This window comes from Caretta caretta, chromosome 3, assembly GCF_965140235.1.
Source record: "Caretta caretta isolate rCarCar2 chromosome 3, rCarCar1.hap1, whole genome shotgun sequence".
NCBI lineage: Eukaryota > Metazoa > Chordata > Testudines > Cheloniidae > Caretta > Caretta caretta.
The window spans coordinates 65,839,441-65,855,005 of NC_134208.1; the positions used below are offsets into that span (position 1 = coordinate 65,839,441).

The 15,565-nt window shown below is 40.7% G+C and overlaps 1 protein-coding gene across 1 annotated transcript in view; it reads right to left on the bottom strand.

Moving 5' to 3' along the window:
* SNAP91 (synaptosome associated protein 91) overlaps positions 1 to 15,565 on the bottom strand; it is a 145,288-nt gene that overhangs the window by 44,928 nt on the left and 84,795 nt on the right. The window contains exons 12-14 of the mRNA XM_048845127.2: positions 14,533 to 14,560; positions 6,696 to 6,805; positions 5,506 to 5,606 (exon numbers count right to left, since the gene is read on the bottom strand). Of these exons, the coding sequence (XP_048701084.1) occupies positions 5,506 to 5,606; positions 6,696 to 6,805; positions 14,533 to 14,560 (239 nt within the window). The remainder of the gene's footprint in view (positions 1 to 5,505; positions 5,607 to 6,695; positions 6,806 to 14,532; positions 14,561 to 15,565) is intronic.

The following is a 15,565-nucleotide window of genomic DNA, read 5'->3' on the forward strand; positions in this document are numbered from 1 at the left end:
ACTGAACAGTTAACATATGGGACACTTCCTAGAGGAATGAATCATACCCACATACTATATACTGTTTCAGTAGATATAGCTTGCAGCACTGCTTTGCTGCTTTTAATCAATCATTCCCTTTCCAAGTCTAGCAATCATTAGGCACTGCAGAAATTAAAGGGTGGGACTTCCAAAAGCACCTGAGGGTACATCTACACTGCAATTAGATACCTGCAGCTGGCCCATGCCAGCTGACTCTGGCTTACAGGTCTCAGGCTTGGGTTGCAGCCCAAGCTCTGGAACTCTGAAGTAGGAAGGCCCAGAGCCTAGGCTGCAGCCTGTGCTTGAATGTCTACACTACAATTCAACAGTCCCTTAGCCCAAACCCAAGTCAGCTGGCATGGGCCAGTCATGGGTGTCTAATTGCAGTGTAGACAAACCCTGGGTGGCTAACTTGGTATCACAAGTAATTTAGGGTGGGATTTTCCAAAGTGCCTTAGATTTCAGTAATAAATAGGGAAAGGCTCAAAAAAAGTCATCTGTTCTCAAGTTTGTGTTAATTAGAAATGGAGAAGAATGGAAGTAAACTTCCATCACAGAGGTCCAAGAAATTGCAAAATTTAATCTACCGAATTCTTAGTACAAGGGTCAGCAACCTTGGGCACGCGCCCATCAGGGTAATCCACTGGCAGGCCGCACATTTTGTTTATGTTGACTGTCCACAGGCACGGCCCCCCGCAGCTCCGAGTGGCCGCATTATGCCGTTCCCGGCCAATAAGAGCTGCGGGAAGTGGTGGCCAGCATGTCCCCGCGGCCTGTGCCACTTTCCACAGCTCCCATTGGCCAGGAACGGCAAACTGCGGCCATTGGGAACTGTTCCTGCGGACAATCAATGTAAACAAATGTCTCGCAGTCCGCCAGCAGATTACCCTGATAGGCCACGTGCCAAAGGTTTCCAACACTGCCTTAGTAATACACTGCATTCCTTCAGCCCACTTCCTCTTTGCTTGCTCACCCCTTCCCTACATTGCATTTGGTACATTATGTTCCACTAATTCTGCAATTTTATTTCCCAAACTTTGCCCTTATTAAAACCTACTGCCACAGAAAGAAATGGAAGCAGATTATTGCACCTGCAGCGACAGAAAAGTTTGTATAATAAATGGAAGCATGGCAGCTATACTGAAGCTAAGCAAAAGAGGGAGAAATTTTCAGAAAACAACATTACTTAATTGTTAAAGTGCAGATACATGAAAAAATCCAAATCACTGTTAAGAGTTTGTGACAGTGTATGATATAGATTATGTCACTGCACTAAAAACAAAGTTTCTGATGTGCCTTAAACTGTAAAAAACAAAAACAAGCTTTTAGCCACAACTGCTATTCTCTCTTTCTTAGTGTCATGGTTTCTTTTCCCTATCTCTAGATCCATATTTCTAAACTTCTTTCAGCATATAAAATTAGTCGACGTTCGAAGCCTAGAGACTCAAGTTTCTGGAATCCTATAAGAGGATGTTACAAGCTACAAGAGAATGTTAAAACTTTTGGTTCACACATTACAACTGCTTGGCATTGCTGAAAGAAAGGAGTATGTTAGCATATGAAGACGTAAGTAGACTCAACTTCTCAATACTTGTGAGAGCTGCTGCTTAGACTGATGCAAAGGAAGAGGTCTGGACGAACGAAGAGCCTTGACCAGTTATAATTTGTCCAATTTTTTCTGCTCTGTTCATGTCTTTGTTCTAGAATAACTCACTTCAACTATAGCACAGGGTTTACATGAATGGTGAAATACTCCATACTTGTGCATCCCATCTCATACTCTTTAGTTTATTATTATTTTAATTTTACATTGTAAAGAGATGAAGTTGACAATGGCATACTGTGATAAACAATGCCCTCAGGCAGTCCCTATTCTTACAGAGTTCTGTGGTGGTTGTGATGTGTAGTATAAGGTATGTTGGAACACCAGTGAAAAAAGGAGAAGCAGTGGGGGATGGACATTTGGAACCGAAAGCAATCACCATATACCTTGCTGAACTATCCTCCCCTTTCTTAAAAGAAGGCAGCCCGCATATCCAGTTGAAGTGAAATAGGCTTTTGTTTACAATTAACGTTTAAGACCTAAGGACAGTATAAGTTTCTTTAATTATTTTACCTAGTGACCATTTAAAATTTGACTCTGATCAGGAGAAACCTCATTTTTATTTCTCCTCCCCACTTGTGTCTGAATCACTAAACCATTTGATGAGTTGATCTGGCTTTGAATGCAGGCGGCACATAACCCAGAGAGGGACAGGGAGTAGAAGCATGAACATCTATTGTTGCTTTCCAACAATTTCCCTATACCTGACAAGTGGAGCTGTACAAATACTGGAAAATAATAGCATTCTGATTTCCTCTGCTGAATTGCAGTAACTGATGCAAGAGCACTGAGGAAGGAAGTGGATGGGAAGCCCAGAGTACCCCATGGGAAAGGAAGCCTAGCTTTTATGAAAACGTATTCCACAGTGTGCAAATTTCAGTATAGCAACAGGAAGAGCATCTAAAATACATTTACTGACGGCTTGCATTCTCTTATGGAGTCCTGGATATTTAGTTAGGATTTAAAATTAGCTCTAAAATTAAGTGAAATTTACCTCTCACCCCCCAAGACCGAAAAAATAAATCCCAGTTTCAAAATAAAGAAACCACACAAAATATATAAAAAGCAACCTATTCCAGTACATAATACTTTAATGGATTTGCCAATTGCTTGAAGGATGTGTCAGAGTAAGGCACAGAGTTATTCCTTGCCATTAGCATATTATCTCACACAGAGTTACTACATATTTAACAGGTCACCATATTTGTATTACTGCCGATGGTAAAGTAGACTTCTTGAATTATTTTTTATTCTAGTTTGTCAAAACAAGTGCTTTCCTAATAAAATGGTTAAAAAGGGTATTAAAAATTACATTCAGTAGGTTAGAAGAAAATAAGAAGGAACTTATTACATCAGGAACAAAAGAAATCCTAGTTGTGTTATAGGTACATTACCAGATAAGGATGCTAAAATTGTCAGTGACATAGATATGGCAGAAGGGTTCAAAAATATTTTTGTTCTGTATGCAGAAACAAGTTGGAGGACATTCACATGATAATGAAATACTTTCTACTTAAACTGTAATTAGGATGTTTAAAAATGCTGAAGAACAATTGTGAATTTAAGTCTGCAGATAATTGGCACCTAAGGATTTTTAGAGGAATTGGCTGAGATGTTTGTGACGTTGTTATTTTAAAAAATCCAGTGACCTGGATAAAAGCTAATATGCTACTATTTATAAAAGGTAAATACGATCACCCTGTAGTTACCCAGGTTCTTAGCTTGACCATGATCCAAGACAAAATCATAGAAAGGCCAATATAGGATGCCATCAATGAAGAATTAAAGCATGGCTGCATAATTATTTCCAGACAATATATTTTTATGAAAGATAAAATAATCAAGTTTGGCCTTTTTTTTTTTGAGAGGAGATTAAAGTTTGGTTGATAAAGGCATACGTTGACCATATGTAGATTTCTATAAGGTATTTCACTTGATCCCTCATGACTAATTAAAAATTAACACTATACAAAAAACAATGCTCATATTAAATCAGTTACAAGCTGGCTAGCTAGCTAGCTAAAGAAATAACTGTAAATGAGTAAACAACATTCACTGAGGGCATTGTTAGTGGGGACCTATTGCCATCTGTTTTGGACTCAATGCTATTCCACATCTAAATCTTGTTTTCTTCCAGATCATTGATAATTGCCAATAAAATCCACAGATGATTAAAACTGGTGGAGCAGACAAGGATAAGTCAGTTCTACACACTGAGTTGAAATGCATGGTAAGCTGGAGTCACTTGAACATGCATTAACTATGTTAAAATGTAAGGTCATACTTCTAGGAACCAAGAATGTAGGTCACACTTATAGGCCTGGGAGAGAGGGGACAAATACTATGAAATACAGAAAAGGACTTGCGGTCATAGTGGATAGCCAACAAAACATGAGCTCCAGTGCAACGCAATGGCTAAGAGGAAACACATCCCTTAGATGTACAAGAGGGAATATTGAGAAGTAAGGAGGTATTATTACCCCCATAGACGGTATTAGTAAGATTATTACTGGAATACTGTATCCCGTTCTGTTATCCATGCTTTAAAAAGGATGTGGACAGATTGGAAAAAAGGTTCAGAAAACTACTACAAGAATGACTTGAGGTCTAGAAAACCTGCTTTACCAAGGAAGATGAAAAAAGCTTCATCTATGCAGTTTATCCAAGAGAAGATTAAGAGGTCATGGTCTATAAGTATCTACATAGAAGGGACAATTGTGAATTTGTCTAGCTCCGGCTCCCAACCACTGGTTCTTGTTATATCTTTAACACAGAGGGGAATTAACCACTGGAACAACTTATGTGGTGATGTGGCAGATTCTCCATCACTTGCAGTCTTTGGATCAAGACTTGATGTCCTTAAAAAGGATATACTCTATCTTAACCAGAAGTTATAGGATTCATGCAGGAATAACTAGGTGACATTCTACAGCATGTATTATGTAGAAAGAAGGTTATACGAGTTGATCATAATTTTCCTTTCTGGCCTTAAGATCTTTGAAAATAGGTGGTTAATACGGAAAAAACTTTAGAGCTCAAAGATCCACAAGAGTTGCTGCTCTAAGAGTTCAAAAATCAGAGCAAATACTGACCAGATATATAAATACATTGCCCAAGAGGCCTCTTCTTCCTTAGAAATTTCAGAGAGAATTTGAGTCCATGAAATGTTTCTGATATAGAGTAGCATTAGCCCGAACTGAAATTTTTTAGGATTTTGCATATCGTGGCTATGCAGATATGGCTGCAGATAACAGCAGTTTTGTTCAGCTATAAGTATTTCAGGAAATAGTGTTTCAACATTTAGGATTCCTCAGATTGTTAATACACTTACAGGCCAACTAAAAAAATACCACCACTCACTGAGCAAGGGCTGATTAAGAAATCCAAGAAGTAATAGAGCCAATAGTTGGGAATTTTCATGGTGCCTTTCTTCTACAGATCTCACTTGCCTGCAGGGAAAACTGTTGTTAAGTGACTTACCCCCAGTCATATATCAAGTCACTGGCAGAGCCACTGACATAGATTAGAACTCTGGTCTTTTGACTCCTCTCCCTATGCCGCATCCTTACTTAATCAGCACACCACCAGGCTGTTCCAAGCCCCCCCCCCCTTCCCAGCTGTTTTTGGGCTCCACACTCTGACTACCCCATAGGATAAGGACTGTTGACAGCTTGTATGGCTGCACATCCACTCCTAGAAGATTCTCTACTACAAAGAGCCTACAGTCCACCGAGATCCACTCACTTTTGTCAGCTGAAGCTAGTGAGTTTGGAACATGGTTTGTTCTTTTCATAATAGTAGGGAAAGTCAAGTTTCAGTTCAGCTGCCAATCTAAGAGTGAGATTAAAAGGGAAAGAGTGTAAAATAAAAAGGTACTTTACCTCCCCATGAAGTTGCTCCTGCTGGAGCAGTTGGAGCTGCTTGCCCAGTAGATGTGAAATCTGGCTGAAGATCTAGAAGATCACTGGATGGTTTGGAAGTGCTATTGGCAGTAGAGGGGAAGAGGGCGGGGGGGGGGGGGGGAGAAAAAACCAAATCTGTAGTATTACAGGCATTTGTATAATTCTGCAAAGTAAAAGGTGTTCCAGGTTACACTGGAGTGTAAATGTTGTGAACAAGATTAGGCTGTCAAACCACTGTAAAGCAACTATTTTTCTGGATCACAACCTAATCCTGCAGAAGCTACTAAATGCCTTTAATACGCATTTAGCTCAATAAATGCTGAAGGTATTCAGCACCTGGAGAGAGGACACCATCGTTCCTAACCATGTATTTATATTACTGGACACTGGTACTGTTCTGTGTCTCTAGAGGACACAGTTGAATTGCAGTAATACTGTAGGACAAAGTACAATAGCGGAAATACTGCTGCAGAATTTCTAAAAAGAAAATCAAACCCCTTTTAGGACCAATAGGAATGGAACTCTGTTTTCAGTCACAGCAACTATCTTCCAAAATATTTCTGTCCCTTAGGTCAGAAAGCCATCGACCTATGCACCAGGTACTGAACAGGCAACAGGGAGAAAGTTAATATCAAGGGCTCCTTTTAGAGCTATATCACAAACTAATCAATTTCAGTAAGTCACCCTTCAAAAAGGCTGAAGGGAAAAAGTTAGTTAATTTTGTTCAGCATGTCTATTTAGATGTGAAGATTAATATTTAAGGTTAACAAAGTAGAAATAAAAATCAATAAAGTTAGCACTTTTTCCATTAACATATATTTTAGTCAAACAGAACTTATGTTTGTTTATATGAAGTAGCTGTGCAACTAATTTCAGTTTTCTTGGAATTAGTCATAAATCTAGTGTTTGTACAGCTGTAATGCCATACCATTCCACAAACATACTATGCATCAGTGTTAAGTAAACTAAAAATTGTGAATGAGTCCAGTGACTAAAAACTGTAGAGCTGTAACTGGTATAACTCCAGAGATCTGGAATTTGTATAGCAGGCACAGCATTTCTCAAAACTATGCAACATGCTTAGTTTTTAAAATCCACAATGTGAAATGGGAAAGGGTCTGTGAGCAACACATGAACACAGTTCACGATTAACATATTGCAGAACTAACCTGACTGGAGCTGCTGTAGATGAAGTTGCAAAGAGATCAACTGGTGGAGAGGTATCAATACTTTTTGCTGGGGTAGAATTAGGAGATGTAACAGTTGTGGCTGGAGAAGACTGGAGACAAATCATCAAAACATATCACTCAAAAAAGGTAGTGCCATCATCAATATATAAACTAGCATAGGCTTTCAAGTATACCTTATAAACTAATATTACCTCTAATACAAAAATGAAATTTTCTAGTGATTCAAAATTAATCTGGGGACAACACAAGGAAATCAAGTCTCCCTACAGAGTGCACTTCCTTTTCCTTCGAAGACTGAGCAAGACAAATATTCTTAAATAAGAAATGCTTTAATGGACTAGCAAATTTGAAAAACCACACAAATACAGAACACTACTTAACTAATTGTGTGCTCTGTTTATGGGATCCTTTACTTGCATGGGGGATGTCTGGTCACTGGGTAAGCTTCTTAAACCCTGCCTTTCCAAACTTATCTGTTCTCTTGGAGATGCAAGTTATTCACCCTATGCATTTAGTTTCAGTACAATTCAGAAAAGAAAAAATGGTCAACTATAAAAAAAAAAGTTATTATGTGCCTTGTTTCTTTGTACTAGACATGCTTATATGTTTGTACATCACTACTTTCCACTACATACCCTCCAACCTGAGAAGCTTGATAAACCAGTTTAAAAGAAAATACTTTGAGCATTTCATGAACTGAAGTAAACAGACCCAAGATTACGATTTGTTAAAACAACTTATTACAGGCAACTCTCTCTATAACAGTTAAAGATATTATTGGGAGATACCTACTCTTAGGTGCAACATCCAAACACTGTCTGTGGCTCTAATGGCTAAAGTTTGTAGTCTCCAATTTCTTTACCCTGACAGGGATCAACAGTTTGCCACCATCCACCTTTAAGAAGATTCCACATTAAGTCTTATGCTGGTGGCGGAGGTATTGGAGGTTATTTTTTCTATACAAATAGAGGGAAAGTCAATTTCTGTCCCATCCATCCTCCAACTTTTAAATGATTCTAGTTCCCCACCCACTAAAATATGTTAAACAGAAAACATAATTGTTGGCACTTTGTTTCTGTATTTCTTTTCTTGTCAGAAATACCCTTTTTTGGTAAGAGGATTCTGTTTAAGATACTGTACTGTTCCACTATGAATCATTGCACAGCGCCTCAAGTGCTTTGTCTGAGTGGAGATAGAGGGTTAAGGGAACAAGAATAATGAAGAGTTAACAATCAGAGTCAAATTAGTTAATGCGTAAAATGCTCTGAAGATGAGAAGTGCCAGTATCACCAATCAGGGAATCACATGGTAGTTCCCTAGGAAAGTAATATCTGGGGGGGGGGGGAACAGCTAAACTGAGAAATTCTATCAAGAAAAATATTGGGAACATAAAAGCAAATCAAATATTATTGTATGTTCAGACAACAATTACAGACAAACAAGTTCCTCATTTGATGGTACTTTGGACAGATCAACACACCTCCTCAAGGCTAGGAGTATGGGTGATGTTTAAGAATTTTGAAGTGAGACTGCCCATGGGAAGAGAGAGATATTACCCTTTCATAAGAGTATTAAAAGCAGAACTGCAAGAAAATATACAAGGGATTTGGGGTTATTTAGGAAGTGGGTAAGTATATACTCATGGTAAAAACAGTAATCCAGTTTATGTGGCTGGAGAAGAAAATTAGGAATGAAGATACTATGCTTCCTCCTTGGGGGTAGAGAAATCAGGATGATCCAGGAACAAGCTTCCAAATGGTGAGAGAGGTTTAGATCAAATCCTACATAATGGATAACCCAAGAATGTGGGGGAGGGTACAATATACAGTGAGATCCATCTCAAAAATAGGTCAAATTATGTGTAAAATGAAGTGTTGTCATCTCCAAAAAGTTGGATTCCCACAGAGCTGCTTTGCAGGATTTTATGGGCAATTTGAAAAGCTTTATATCAACAGCAGTTCCTTTTAAATATTTAAGCTATTACTGATGTAACACTATCTGGTATCAAAATATAACTAATGCTGTGAGAACAGGCCAAAAACTTAACTATAGCTTTGTTAACTTCTGTGGTCATATAGCAGATTCTCCTATTACTAATGTACTGTCAGGAAAGCCCACCGTTCTCTCTTGTGCACCGCTACAAGAATTCACTTTTGAGGCAGCTGCCCTCATTTGACAGATTGCAAACATTAAGATATACCATGAAAGTAGGTTTAAAGACTGCTGCATTTATCAATTGTAACTACAACCACCTATTCAGAGTAACAGAATCAAAGACTCAGGCCGCTCTTCAGTTCTTCACTCGGTAATTCACCTTGCAGAAGTCAGTCCAACTGTTAGCAGTGTAGGTACTTGAAAAGGACTAAAGATTTTTCCATCAGAATAATCTGGAATTACTGTCTGGGACACAGAGTCATGCATCCCCTTGACTAGGGCTTGTTATTGTATTCTGCAATCACAAGTAATGAAGACTTAACACAATAGTACATGGTTGTAACCCAATAGCCCCTTAATGCCAGCAGGCAAGGGAGTTACAGGAAAGTCCCAATTCCTGTATGTACATTCTGGTTCACCACAGAATGCCATGTGAAGTCTTAAATAAAAGCTGGAGTCACACTGGTTTTTAGTATCATTGTGAAATGTACCTACAGATACTTTGTAAGGAGTTACGCACATAAACAATGAAAATATGTTCTTGGAGTCTGTGTCAAGGTACGAGTCCTCAGCAGAGGCGGAGAAACAGTTTTTCTGGCAGACATATGATATTTATTCACCTCTCTTGGATGTACACTAAGCATTGTAAGCTAAACTGGATGCTTATTTACAGATGAACGCATTGAAGAAATGTGAAGTCAACAAGGCAGCAGCACACAGGAAAAATTAATTCGGGGTGGGGTGTGTCCATAGTACAGAGTACAGACAGTGAACAAAAGGGATACAAGGGGAAGGCAAAGATGACACCCCCTTATCCTTCACCTATGAAGTAAGTGGCCAGTGCGTTTACATTCATGAAAACAGGAACTTGGATGAAGATGCTGCAAAAGTCTTTAGACAAGTTAACTTTTTAGTTACGTTTAATCTCTAGAAAGCATGTTACAATTTTGTTTTATACGTAACCATTTGTTTACAATATCCTTGACCATATTACTTGAACCTTTGGTAATAAACTTACCCTTGTTTTCACTATAAATATGTCTACAGTGCCATGAGATTAAGTGAGGTACTGATCCTGAACTGAATCACAGAAGCTGGTGTATACACAGTTTCCTTGGGACAGCAGACCTGGTATTTCTGCCAGAGTTCGGTGGATCAAGGGCTGGACAATAACAGGGAATGCTTCAACCAGGGGGTGGGGGAGATCAGGAACTGGGGTGCACCTATTGGTAACCTGCAAGGCAAAGTATGGGCTGGCAATACCCAGAGGAGAGTGCTTGGGTGGTTAACAGGCTGGTGGTGTCAGTGAGCTGATATACAATTAAGCATAATCAAGTCTCTCTCACGCTGACGGCAGAGGGGTAACAAGGTGACTCAGTCCTGGGTACCCCAAGAATAGTCACAGTGATGCATCTGGACATTTCCATCTAGGTATTTTCACCTGTTATTGATGGATATTGGGTTGGAATGTGGATAGAACTGCATGTCGTTCACTGCAGAGTCTGTTGGAAAACGAAGGCTTTTTGGGCCACAGCTTCAAGAATTTTAAGAATCATGTTTTCCAAACCAAGAGGCAAGAGAGGGAAGAGTATCTTTGCAGGCAGGCTTGCTAACCTAATGAGGAGGGCTTTAAACTAGGATCACTAGGGGACAGTGACCTAAGCCCCGAGGTAAGTAGGATACCAGGAGGAAACAAGGAGGAGGGTGCAACAGTGGGGGCCTCCTGATTCATACTGAGAAAGCAGGGCAATCGGCTAGTTATCATAGGTGCATGTACATGAATGCAAAAAGCTTGGGAAACAAGCAGGAAGAATTGGAAGTCCTGGCACAGTCAAAGAACTGTGATGTGATTGGAACAACAGAGACTTGGTGGGGTAGCTCACATGACTGGAGCACTGTCATGGATGGATATAAACTGTTCAGGAAGACAAGCAAGTGAGGAAAGGTGGAAGAGTTGCACTGTATGTAGGAGAGCAGTATGATTGCTCAGAGCTCCAGTTTGAGCATGCCTGGGGTGTAATCAGGAAGGCCAAAACACAACTGGAGTTGCAGCTAGCAAGGGATGTGAAGGGTAACAATAAGGGTTTCTACAGGTATGTTAGCAACAAGAAAATGGTCAGGGAAAGTGTGGGACCCTTACTGAATGGGGGAGGCAACCTAGTGACAGATGTGAAACAAGCTGAAGTACTCAATGCTTTTTTTGCCTCAGTCTTCACAGACAAGATCAGCTCCCACATTGTTGTCCAGGGCAACACAGTGTGGGGAGCAGGTGAGCAGTGGTAAAAGAACAGGTTAAGGACTATTTATAAAAGCTGGACATGCACAAGTCCATGGGTCCAGATCTAATGCATCTGAAGGTGCGAAGGGAATTGGCTGATGTGATTGCAGAGCCACTGGCCATTATCTTTGAAAACTTGAGGCAATTTGGGAGATCCCGGACAACTGGAAAAAGGCAAATATAGCGCCCACCTTTTAAAAAAGGGAAGAACCACCACCTGGGGAACTACAGACTGGTCAGTCTCACCTCAGTCCCTGGAAAAAAATCATGGAGCAGGCTCTCAAGGAAACCATTTTGAAGCACTTGGAGGAGAGGAAGGTGATCAGGAACAGTCAACATGGATTCACCAAGGGCAAGTCATGCCTGACCAACCGGATTGCCTTCTATGAAGAGATAATTGGCTCCGTGGATATGGGGAAAAACCAGTGGACATGATATATCTTGACTTTAGCAAAGCTTTTGATACGGTCTCCCACAGTTTTCTTGCCAGCAAGTTAAAAAAGTATGGATTAGATGAATGGACTATAAAGGTGGACAGAAAGATGGCTAGATTTTCAGGCTCAAAGGGTAGTGATCAACGGCTCTATGTCTAGTTGGCAGCCGGTATCAAGCAGAGTGCCTTAAGGGTCGGTCCTGGGGTGGTTTTGTTCAACATCTTTATTAATGATCTGGATGATGGGATGGATTGTACCCTCAGCAAGTTCGTGGATGACACTAAGCTGGGGGGTAGAAGTGGGCGGAAGAGGTAGATATGCTGGAGGATAGGGATAGGGTCCAGAGCGACCTAGACAAATTGGAGGATTGGGCCAAAAGAAATCTGATGAGGTTCAACAAGGACAAGAATCCCATGCACTGCTACAGGTTGGGGACCAACTGGCTAAGCAGCAGTTTTGCAGAAAAGGACCTGGGGATTACAGTGGATGAGAAGCTGGATATGAGTCAACAGTGTGTACTTGTTGCCAAGAAGGCTAACGGCATATGGGGCTGCATTAGTAGGAACATTGCCAGCAGATCGAGGGAAGTGATTATTCTCCTCTATTAGGCACTGGTGAGGCCACATCTGGAGTATTGCATCCAGTTTTGGGCCCCCACTACAGAAGGGATGTGGACAAATTGGAGAGAGTCCAACAGAGGGCAACGGAAATGATTAGGGGGCTGGGGCACATGACTTATGAGGAGAGGCTGAGGAAACTGGGCTTGTTTAGTCTGCAGAAGAGTGAGGGGGGATTTGATAGCAGCCTTCAACTACCTGAAGGGGGGTTCCAAAGAGGATGGAGCTCGGATGTTCTCAGTGGTGGCAGATAACAGAATAAGGAGCAGTGGTCTCAAGTTGCAGTGTGGGAGGTCTAGGTTGGATATTAGGAAACACTATTTCACTAGGAGGGTGGTGAAGCATTTTAATGGGTTACCTAGGGAGGTGATGGAATCTCCATCTTTAGAGGTTTTTAAGACCTGGAGTGACAAAGCCCTGGCTGGGATGATTTAGTTGGTGTTGGTCCTGCTTTGAGCAGGGGGTTGGACTAGATGACCTTGTGAGGTCTCTTCTAACCCTAATCTTCTACGATTTTCCTCAGACCAAGGAAGACAGGTATCTCCCCAAAGATATACAAGGGAAGTCTGGGAACACTGCCAAATAACAATCCTTTGATATTTTACTCTTAGTCCATATGTGGCAATATTTCAGGGAGTCACCACTTTTCAGAAGATCTAGGTGTGGCCAGACTTGCCTTGGGGCACAGTCTCTGGAGCAGCAGGGTTATGAGAATGTGACCATATACATTGCAGCTGTCAGGTGTATGGAGCCTCTCTCAGAGCCCTGCTCTGAGATTTTGGGCCTGAAGTCTGCCCTTGGAACACTTGCACAATGTCAGTACATGGAGGTGGTGTTGCCTAATGGACAGAGTTCTGGACTAGGAGTCAGAAGACTTGAGTTCTAGGCCTGGCTGAATATACTAGATTCATAGATATTTAGGTCAGAAGGCACCATTATGATCATCTAGTCTGACCTTCTGCACAACGCAACAGAATTTCACCCACCACTCCTGCGAAAAACCTCTCACTTATGTCTGAGCTACTGAAGTTCTCAAATTGTGGTTTAAAGACTTCAAGGAGCAGAGAATCCTCCAGCAAGTGACCCGTGCCCCATGCTGCAGAGGAAGGCGAAAAACCTCCAGGGCCTCTTCCAATCTGCCCTGGAGGAAAATTCTTTCCCGTCCCCAAATATGGCGATCAGCTAACCCTGAGCATATGGGCAAGATTCACCAGCCAGATGCTACAGAAAATTCGTTCCTGGGTAACTCAGATCCCACCCCATCTAATATCCCATCACAGATAGCCAAGTCACTTTACCTCTTTGTGCCTAAGTTTCCCCATCTGTAAGACAGGGATGAGGATATTGACCTCCTTTGTAAAGCACTTTGGGATCTACAGATGAAAAGGCTATACAAGAGGTAGGTATTACTACTTCTATATTCCTTGGAAGAAGTAGGCATTAAAAGCTGTTGAAACACTTTGCACAACTGAAAATTCACAACAGCCACCTTACTCCTAGTGAGTTGACTATTTGATCCCCTGTCTTTGTGGAAGCCTTTAGTGCATACAAGTTTGATCTACAGAATGATTTCAGTGTATGAATGAATGACTTGAGTCATGCTTCCTGGGCACTGACAGACTGATGTCAAATATTTGCAGAGACCCTGTCCTCTGAGCTGACGTGACCAGGCCTCAGAGAGAGGCAGTGCCCATGTCCTTTAAGTTCATTTGGATAAGGCTGGATGCTGCTTGGTATTAGAATTTCTATAACAAAACGATGGAGACATTTGCGGGGGGAAAACAGTGATCTGAAAACAGCCAAATAGGGGATAGCAAATCAAATAGAGGAGAACTCAAAAGGGCAGTCTCCTCACAGTAAATATACCACCAGAGAAAAGGATTAGGGAAGAGAAATTGACATGCCAAAGTCAGCTTCTCACTGGGAAATGGGAAAGGCCAAGTTGAAGGTGTGGACTTCCGTTATGCCTTCACATAGCACTTGATTGCTATTTCCTGGCAAGGCAGTTCAACATTCTTTCAAGTGCTATGAAGTATTCTCAGCCACCATAAATTAGCAGCTTAAAATTCAAGAGAAGGTCTCTAATCCCTTTTTTACAGTGGTTTAATTGTTTGTGCCCCTGCCCGCCCCCCCCCCTTTTTTTTTTTTAAAAACTGACAGTAGGTTGCCTAGAGCTTGGGATGGGCAGAGGTATTTTTTGTTTTTTATAAAAGAAAAGCCACACAGACCCAAATAAAGAAGTTTTCTTAAGCACTTTTAACTCTAAGGGTAGTTTAAAAGCACATGCTGACTGAGCGCAATCAATCTTTAGTACATAAGTTATTAATATTTACCTTGCTCAAGGGAGAAGGAGCACCAGACCTAAAAAAAGAGAATGTAACGAAGATTTTCAAGTTAAGTACATTTTTAGGAAAGCATGCTGAAGAAACATCAGAATAGTATTAAAATAGTTTTCCACATTCTCATTAAAAAATTATGTAACCATAATTACAAACAAACAAGTATGCTGGACTTGTCTAAAAGCCATTTCAAAATCAATACATGCTGGAATTTAACTCAAAGTCTGCCATTTTAGGAAATAAAGAGAAGCTTTAAGATGTGAAATACTAATGCCTATGTTTAGTACTGTTTGTGGCATTTGACATCCTAGGCCAAGTCTTACAGTCCAGACCAGATGTACTTTACACAAGAATGGTAAGTAAGGCAGCAACTTCATGGGGCCAAAGGCAGACGTGTAAAGCTGGGGATTATTGGGGTGAAGTGGTGGCCTGGCCTTACCTCTTTCCCAGCCATGCCCCCAGCCTGTAGTGGCTGGGAAGGGTTGGCATATGAATCACTGTGGAACAGGAAGACACTTCAGGGGGGTCAGATCTCTTACTTTTAAGCTCCCAGAAAGCTACAAAAGCTAAGATCAGCTATGCCTTAGCTCCTGTCAGTTATATGTGAAATATATAGCTCTATGGGAAGGTGGCATTTAAGGCATACATATCAGTGATTTAAGATTAAAATTGTTACAGAGCTATTGTATTTAACATAAAAAAACCAAACATTAAAAACCCAGGAAATTCATATCTAAGATTATACTTAAAAGAAGCCCAAATATGTAAAGATATGGCAACGCATAGTTAGGACACCTAGACTAAAATCTGCCCTGTGGTGACATCATGCAATAACCATACAGTTTTAATTAAGGCATTTTAATGTTTGTGGTCCTAGATTAAACTCAGGTAAAGACATATTCAAGCTTTTTCATACACTTTCCTACCTCATGCTGTCACTACTAGGCAGAGTTAAGCTGTGCATTTCCTGTGCATAGATAGTTTATTTATTATAAAAAGAGTAGAACCATAGAATATCAGGGTTGGA